This window comes from Papaver somniferum, chromosome 8, assembly GCF_003573695.1.
Source record: "Papaver somniferum cultivar HN1 chromosome 8, ASM357369v1, whole genome shotgun sequence".
Taxonomy (NCBI): domain Eukaryota; kingdom Viridiplantae; phylum Streptophyta; class Magnoliopsida; order Ranunculales; family Papaveraceae; genus Papaver; species Papaver somniferum.
The window spans coordinates 149824695-149833010 of NC_039365.1; the positions used below are offsets into that span (position 1 = coordinate 149824695).

Below are 8316 nucleotides of genomic sequence, written 5' to 3' on the forward strand. Positions count from 1 at the left end.
TGACTTAGGATTACTTATAATGTTTTGCCTAAAATAGAATCATGGTCCCCCACAAAAAAACCATGGTCCCCAAAGAATGGTTCTTGATTAGGTGACACCATGACGGGTTCAGCTTGCACATCTTCAGCCCTACATGCCGAGATTGATAACGCGTTGGATTTCAAGCCCTTGTAACACACTCGGATATCAGAAGCAGAAGTCAGAATTTTTATAGCACGTATGGATACCAGAAGCAGAAGTCTATGTTTGGATATCATAACAGAAGTCAAAAGCAAAATATTTTGCTTCGGAAAAAAAATTGCTTCTAAAAATCATTCTGAAATTTTATACCCAAACTAACTTTTTACTTTTTGATTTCTAAAAATCGAAATATTATTTCCGGTGTTTATCCAAACAAGTTCTTACCAAGAGCAGAAGTCTGAAGCAAAACTACTACTAACACGTTTGGATATCATAAACCGAAATCAAAAGCAAAATATTTTGCTTCAGAAAAATAAATTGCTTCTAAAAATCGTTCTGAAATTTTATATCCAAACTAACTTTTTACTTTTTGACTTCTAAACATTGAAATGTTACTTTCAAACAAGTTCTTACCATGAGCAGATGTCTGAAGCGAAACTATTGTGCTTCTAGAAGTCATTACGAGTTTCTTTATAGGAAAAGCTTCAGATTTTTTTTTACTTTAAAAAGTCGAAAAGTAACTTTGTATCCAAACAGGACATGGGAGCTAATTTAGTACACATGGGTCCGTTTTTGTCGTAATGGCAAATTTCGGATGATGGGCACATTTTGGGTCGTAGCACTGCAGGTTTCATCTTACTACCCACACACGGTGCACTTAAACGCTATAGACAATTCCTTGACAGTCCTGTAACATGGCAGCTCAGGGGATTCTATTCAAGTAATGCTAAATTGAGTTAAAACTGGTCAGTGTGGGAGGCGCCGGTGAATCCCTAGTTAAACAACAAAGAAAAATATACACCCAAATGAATACATACAGCAAAAATATTTCGTTAAGTTTGGCAAGGCAAAATGAATAATGTAGAAAATGGAACTCCAACTTTGCACAGGAATTTTGGCAGGAAAAGATGTAATCAGCTTTTCTTCTTTCTAGAGTGCATAACTAATCTTAAAGCGTTAAGTTCATGATTTTTTCACTAATACAAGCATCATGACACGGCTACTGCGATAATCAGGATGCCAATTTGTCTGGTCTACACGACCAATTACGAACTCCTCCGTTGCCAGTTCAAGGAAGTACTCAATAACAGCATCTGCAGTAAGTATTCGATCAGAACATAGAAACTACAAGACTTCCATTTCGGTTAGGTTCGGATGAAATCAAAGAGAGAGAGAGAGATGATCATGATCACATAGTACAACTTTGAGTGGATCACGAAAAAAGAATGTCCTAAAATTCTTACCATTCCGAAGCTCTCCGGTCAAAAATATTGTTGTTTGTGATCCGCAAAGTTGTCGTAGAGTAACCAACAGATCTGTCACTGCCCCTTCACTGTAAATTACGTCTGATGCAAGTACTGAAACACAAAAAAGTTTTTCATAGCTATCCATACGATCTACACCAATAGCTTAAAACTTGACAGTCGATATCATAAAACTGATTCATTCAGAATAATCTACTCGTCGTGAAGAAGCTAAATCCACAAGATGAACCCTTCACCTTAATCTATCTTCAATATTAAAGATGCAGGTCACTATATTATATAAACACAAAACAAATTATGGGCCATAAGCACTTTGGTTTACATGAAATTTAAGGTCCACATAGCTCTTAAACATCGAATTTGAAATGAACTATCAGTTGAAATTCCTAATAATTCACGGAAAATATATTACAAAGAGAGGTTGAAAATTCAGAATACCATAATCAGGTGGAGGTTTAATCAACTCAGCATCAGGATCCTCGCCCCATGTAAGCTCAGTTACAGTTGCGGAACCACGTGTATCCCAAGTACCTACATTGGCTTCGACATTCTTCTTTAGAAGTTTCAACCGATCAAAAAGATCAGTGAGAATAACTTGACCGCCCAAAAGAGCTGCAATGCAACTGAATCAAACACAATAAGCATAAGGTCGAGCTAAATACTTGCACATTACATTACCATAGACCTCTCTCGGCTTACAGCTTAGCAAACAAGTCAGTTGAAAACAATCTTCTGCGAAAAATGCAACATTAATCTGAAGAAAATATACACTTCAATACCTATAGGGTAAATTGACATTTCTTTTAAGAAATTCCGAGAATGCCACATTAAGCTTACTAAGTTCAAAGTTGTAAAGTGTCAGCGATTGTGGCACCAATAAGATACAATATTTCTTCTTCTAAGCAACAATAGAATCCCATTTCAACCATGATCACACTGAGTCAAATCGTGAGATTCATCACTCAACCAGCATACAAATCATTACAGATAATCCACACTCAAAAATTCAAAAACAATGCAAAAGAGAAGAAAATTAAACTCATTAACCCATTTCAGTAATGGTTATTCCGAGCCAACTCGTCCGATTCTCCAGACAATTAACCTAATTATCTTTTAAGTGAAGAGTGTGTGAGAGAGAGATTACCCAACTAAACCGCAACCAGAACCGATTTCAACAATCTTCTTAGACTGAAGAATCAGAGAAGAAGAATCAACAGAGTGTTCTAAGAATTTGCCCAAGACAACACCACTATCCCACATAACAGCTCCAGTGACACCAGGTGCAGACATGGAAGAAGGTGATTGAATGATGGAGATACGATGACCACAAGATTCAAGATCAAGGTGAAGTGAAGATTGTTGAACTAAAGCATTCTGTTTATAAAGAGTTGGTTGTTGAATAGCCCATAATAATAATATCTCTTCTGCTGGGTCACGAACGATTCGAATCGGTACCTTATATGATCCAATTTCTATCAGCTCTTCTTCTTCTTCGTCTTCCTCGTTCAAAACTGAATTTACTTCCATGAGTTGTTTTTAGTTCTGCGTGATGGTGGGAAAAATTGTGGTTACGTTCTTCAGAGAGGGGGGGTGAGAAGTAGGCAGAGCCGCCGCCGCGTAGGGTCTAAAGAATGCATCGCTCTTCTCGTTACGAGGCGACCAAATTTTCAATCTCTTGTCCAGGGTCAAAGCACCAGCAGCACCGACCTGATGGGATGATTGTTGGAATCTTACCGCAATGAAATTTTTTTTTTTAATAGGAAAGAAAGGATTTCATTGAAAAAATTCAAGGAATGTTTACGTTCAGTTCATTTCCGAAGAGAGATTTTAACCATGATGGAAATTCTATAAGCCAACATTCATCATTTCTAGAGATTATGGTCCTTTTTGCTAGGTTATTAGACACCTCAGTAGACTCTCTATATACAAATGTGCATTTCCAATCTTGAAAAGTGGTTAAAAGATTTCTACAATCTTGAATAATATTATTGTTCGTCCATCGGACACTTCCTAAACTACCATTTATTGCATTAACTATGTTGAGACTATCTCCCTCCAAGTGAAGCTTGTCAACAGCTGAAGCTTTTGCCCACTTAATGGCTTCAAATGCTTCCAAAACTTCTGCTTGCTCCTCGTCCTGTGCTAGCCCTAAGATTGACTACGCACCCCAACATTTCCCTGCATCAGAAAATAACATTAATCCTATACTCATTTGTTTATTATTTTTTTTAAAAGCAGCATCAAAATTTATTTTATGAAAATCACCAACTGGCAGTTGCCATGGTGTCAGAGTTCTATTCTGTCTAGGATGTGAATTGTTGTTCATGCATCTCATGGAGTTAACATTCGAGTCATTTAGCTCTTTATTCACTAGAGCTACTACATTTGATGTCTGGATTGTTGCATTATCAAACACCACTGAACACCTAAGTTTCCAAATATGCCATATAGCAAAGCTGACAAACTTTATATAGTATTCTTGCCCTTTTCCTGATCCATTATTAATCTGAAACCAACTTTTAATCCACTCATGTGGGTTAACATTTAAGATACTACCTGCAATATTAGCATCAAGAGAAAACCACAATCTCTTAGTTACTTCACAGTCAATGAAAAGGTGATTAATGGTTTCCTCTTCATGTTCACATAAGGGACAAACATTACTAATTGAGTCCACATACCTTGCTAGTTTACTTCTCACAGAGACACAATCATTCATACACTTCCAAAGAAAATGTTTTATCTTCTGTGGAACATCCAGTTTCCACAGAGATTTCCAGGGAAAATTACTAGCTTCACCACCATAAATCTCCTTAACAATACACTTATAGTCAGACTTAACACTAAACTGACCATTGTAAGTTGGGGACCATCTTAGAGTATCCTTACCAGATAGAGGAATTCTAATGTTACAAATACCAGAGACAGTATCAGTGTCAAAGAGAGCATTTAGGATATAAACATTCCACTTACCAGAATCCTGCACAATCAATTGGTTAACAGTTTTCATATTACTAGAAGCAAAAGAAGCATCAAGGGAAGAATTTCTATTTGGTAGCCAATAGTCTTTCCATATTTCTATTGAATTTCCATCTCCAACTTCCCAACAACAATGTTTCCTAACCAGTTCAAGCCCCCTACAAATGCCTTTCCAGATCCAAGACACAGACTCAGATTGAACAACATGAAGGGGGTTAGAGTTCAAAAAGTACTTATGTCTGAGAATTTGTACCCACAGGGTATCAGGTTCATGTAACATTCTCCATGCTAGCTTAGCCAAAAGAGCAGTATTGAGATGCTCAGTTTTTCTTATATTTAGGCCACCTAATTCTATAGGTTTAGTCACTGTGTCCCAGTTCTTAGGGTAGTAACCTCTAGCATTGCCTTTTTTCTTCTAGAAGATCTTCCACTGAATAATATCAAGTCTGTCAGTCATTTTTTTAGGCATAGGAAAGACTGAGAGATGGTGGACAGCAAGTGTACCAAGAGTAGATTTGATTAGAACAGTCCTACCTGGTTGATTAAGGTATTTCCCCTGCCAATTTTCTAGTCTAGTTTCACGGGAATCTTCTAAGTGCTTAAAAGTAGCCATTTTATTCCTTTGCAATAAGAGTGGCACACCTAAATACTTATCAGCTAAACCTAAATTTTTAATTTTAAGAATAGCAAGGATCTGTGACTTTATTCTAGGTTCAGTTTTAGGACTGAAAGCAATCCCAGACTTACCAAAATTTATAACTTGTCCAGAGTACTTACTAAACCTTTCAAGCATCATCTCTAAACTCTTAGCACCTTTGACTGTAGCCCTGGAGAACACAAGACAATCATCAGCAAAGAATAAGTGGCTTACAGAAGGGCTAGTAGTGGTTACCTTTACTCCATGAATATTGTCTTTTCTCTCAGCATCAACAAACATTTTGGAGAGAACATCCATACAGATAATGAATAAATAAGGAGACAGGGGGTCTCCCTGTCTAAGACCCCTTGTAGGATAGTAAACTTCTCCAGGTGCTCCATTCAATAAAATGGAAGTTGACACAGTAGAAATGCATTGTTCAATTAAGTTGCACCAATGATCATGAAAACCAAGTTTTTTCAAAATATCAATTAAAAATTTCCATTCCACCCTATTGGATGCCTTAAACATGTCAAGTTTAATGGCCATTAAACCAGATTTAGTTCTCTTTTTTCTCATTGTATCTACCAACTCATGGGCTATAACTATATTGTCTGTTATCTGCCTAGAAGAAAGGAATGCACCTTGAAAAGGACTAATGAACTTATCCATGAAAGTTTTGAGTCTACTTGCTAAGAGTTTGGAGATTAATTTTTAACTCACATTACCTAGACTAATGGGTCTAAAATCTGCAGGGGTCTTAGGTGCATTATTTTTAGGAATTAGGGACACAAAGTTGTGGTACATCTGTTTTAAGAGATGGCCAGAATGAAAGAAGCTCTTCACCATATCAATAGTATCAGCACCAACAACATCCCACATTTGTTGGTAGAATCCAGGGGATAGCCATCAGGCCCTGGACTAATCCAGGGTTGCATTTGCCAAACAATGGCTTTGATTTCTTCATCAGTAGGTGGGTGAATAAGAAAAGCATTTTCCTCAGATGTTATACATGGCTCTATGACATCAGGTAAGCTACTGTCATTAGGAGGATTAGTAGATCTACTTATCCTACTATAATGATCTCTTAATTCATTAGCTATCATGCTTTTATCAGTCAGCCAAATACCTATGCTATTTTGCATACAATCAATTTGGGTTCACTTTTTTCCTAAAATTCACTTTATCATGGAAATATTTGGTGTTTTTATCATCAAAAGTCAGGACATTTTCTTTTGCTCTTTGCATGTAGTAATCTTGTCTCACATTATACCAGTATTTTAAAGACTCTTCTAGACTAGCTTTTAAACCAACACTAGAAGGGTCTAACATGTTACTAGAGATATCCTCTAATTGTCTCTGAATATCATTTATTTGAGACTGAAAATTACCAAAGGAGATTAGGTTCCATTGTCTAAGAGCCACTTTAACATTGGTCAAACATCTAGAGTGTCTATCAGCTTTAGAGCCATTTTCACTAGTTCTCCAGTTTTCAGTTATAACATCTTTACATGTATTATTACTGAGCCAGCATCTATTAAATCTAAGGGGTATTCTAGAGCCATTATCCTCCTTAGAAGTAACTAATAAGATGGGAGCATGATCACTAGCTACACAAACAAGATGATAAACAATAGCATTGGGGAAGAAATCAAACCAAAGAGCATTCACAAGAGCCCTATCAAGTCTTTCTAAGATCAGAGAATCCCCACTTCTATGTTTACTCCAAGTAAAGGGATTACCCATGAAATTAAGATCAAAAACACCTAGAATGTTTAAATGGATTTTGAGAAATCTTTGAGAAATTTGGTTGCCACCAACCTTCTCTTCCTGTCTAATTATAAAGTTTAAGTCACCTAAAATTATCCAAGGGTAGTTGTACCTAGCAACTAAAGAGTCTAGATAATTCCATTGCTTATCCCAATTTTGCTCATCAAGAGCACCATACATGCAGTTTAATAAAGTATGACCACTTCTAGAATCCACATTGACAAGCATAAAAATGAAACTGAAATTCATGTCCACTAAATCAATATGAATTACATCCTTCCAATGCATAAAGAGCCCACCAGAGGCACCAATTGGATTAAAATACAGATGGTTCATGTAGTTAAAAGAATGTGTCCACCTTTCCATTTTCATATTCATGGTTTTGGTCTCACACAGAAAAATGATATCTGGGTCATTAGCTCTAATTAGATCACCTAAATGCTTCCTAGTATACTTATTACCAAAGCCATGGACATTCCAAGACAATATCTTCATCTTATCAGAAACAAAAAAAAGACTATTAACTGTAATTCTAAAAATAGGAATAGAGGTATAACTGCTATTTCCTAAGAAAATCTCAAAGAAATCCAATTTATCTCTAAAGATTAAACAAAGGATATCAGGCAAATTGCAGGAAAGAGGTAAAACAATATTATAGAAGGGGGATTGATTAAAACCTGATTTGTGGTATCTTTTTGAATCTCAAAAGCAGGGAGACGGGAGTTTGGTTCAATTTGTTCTCATCCATCCATCTCAGAGTCCATCATCCTCATGTCTTGATCACCAGTAGTTGTGGGTTGATTCTCCATCTGAACAACTATACCGATTTCATGACCTAGAAATTCTTGGCTCTGGTTTTCTCTGCACAAGGGATTTGTGAATTGGGAATTCTGTTCGATGAGAATAATGTTATCTTCTACACCATTATCTGGACCCCTTAGTCCTCCTTGGGTCAAGCCCATCATTTTCAGGGACTTCAGGCCCATCGTCAGAAACTGAACCTGCTGCAGCTGCTTTCATTGCATCGACTTTGTGTGCGTTGGACGCACACAAATTTTGGAATTCATCCTCGGCATTCTAAATATACATAGGTTAAAAGAGATCTCTTCACACTTAGTACTATCATGATCTAACACGAAACAATGGGACAAATGTTCCTCAGCTGCTTCTCAAAATGATATTTCATTCATACCTTTTGTCTAACAGCAGTGAGGAGCCAATTGCCTGTTTTCATTTGCTTTCTCAGATCAACTTCAATTTTAGCGTTCACCACTCTCCCTCTGACAGTGAAATTCTTATTTACATCATTTGGTATCACTCTACCGATATCGCACACAACTTGTCAATGATCCCCACATCAATATGCTCCAACTTGAAACCTCTGAATAGCACCGAAAATATTTGATAATTGAAGTCATAGTCATGCAGCTCAATCCTTGAGTCATATTCCCATAAGACTACTAGAGCCTTGTTAATAATCCATGG

General features: G+C 36.7%; 1 protein-coding gene across 3 annotated transcripts; it reads right to left on the bottom strand.

Moving 5' to 3' along the window:
- Positions 1 to 977: 977 nt before the first annotated feature.
- Positions 978 to 7722, bottom strand: LOC113303480 (protein N-lysine methyltransferase METTL21A-like). Of its 3 annotated transcripts, none has more exons than XM_026552509.1 (6): positions 7509 to 7716; positions 5202 to 5251; positions 2590 to 3623; positions 1884 to 2068; positions 1425 to 1538; positions 978 to 1274 (listed from the first exon to the last, which is right to left on the bottom strand). In XM_026552509.1, exons 3-6 carry the CDS (start codon positions 2970 to 2972, stop codon positions 1144 to 1146), a joined length of 813 nt encoding a protein of 270 aa, XP_026408294.1. In that variant the 5' UTR covers positions 2973 to 3623; positions 5202 to 5251; positions 7509 to 7716; the 3' UTR covers positions 978 to 1143. The 3 variants fall into 3 exon arrangements, with proteins under 3 accessions (XP_026408294.1, XP_026408293.1, XP_026408292.1); XM_026552508.1 differs by having other exon boundaries at positions 5172 to 5251; XM_026552507.1 differs by lacking the exon at positions 5202 to 5251 and having other exon boundaries at positions 7509 to 7722.
- Positions 7723 to 8316: the final 594 nt, after the last annotated feature.

Excerpts from the sequence above, each read along its gene's own strand:
- LOC113303480 (XM_026552507.1), bottom strand. The coding sequence starts at position 2,972 with ATGGAAGTAAATTCAGTTTTGAACGAGGAAGACGAAGAAGAAGAAGAG. Across the intron at positions 1,539-1,883 it reads TAAACCTCCACCTGATTATG|TACTTGCATCAGACGTAATT; the intron begins GTATTCTGAATT and ends TTTGTGTTTCAG. Across the intron at positions 1,275-1,424 it reads GACCGGAGAGCTTCGGAATG|ATGCTGTTATTGAGTACTTC; the intron begins GTAAGAATTTTA and ends TACTTACTGCAG.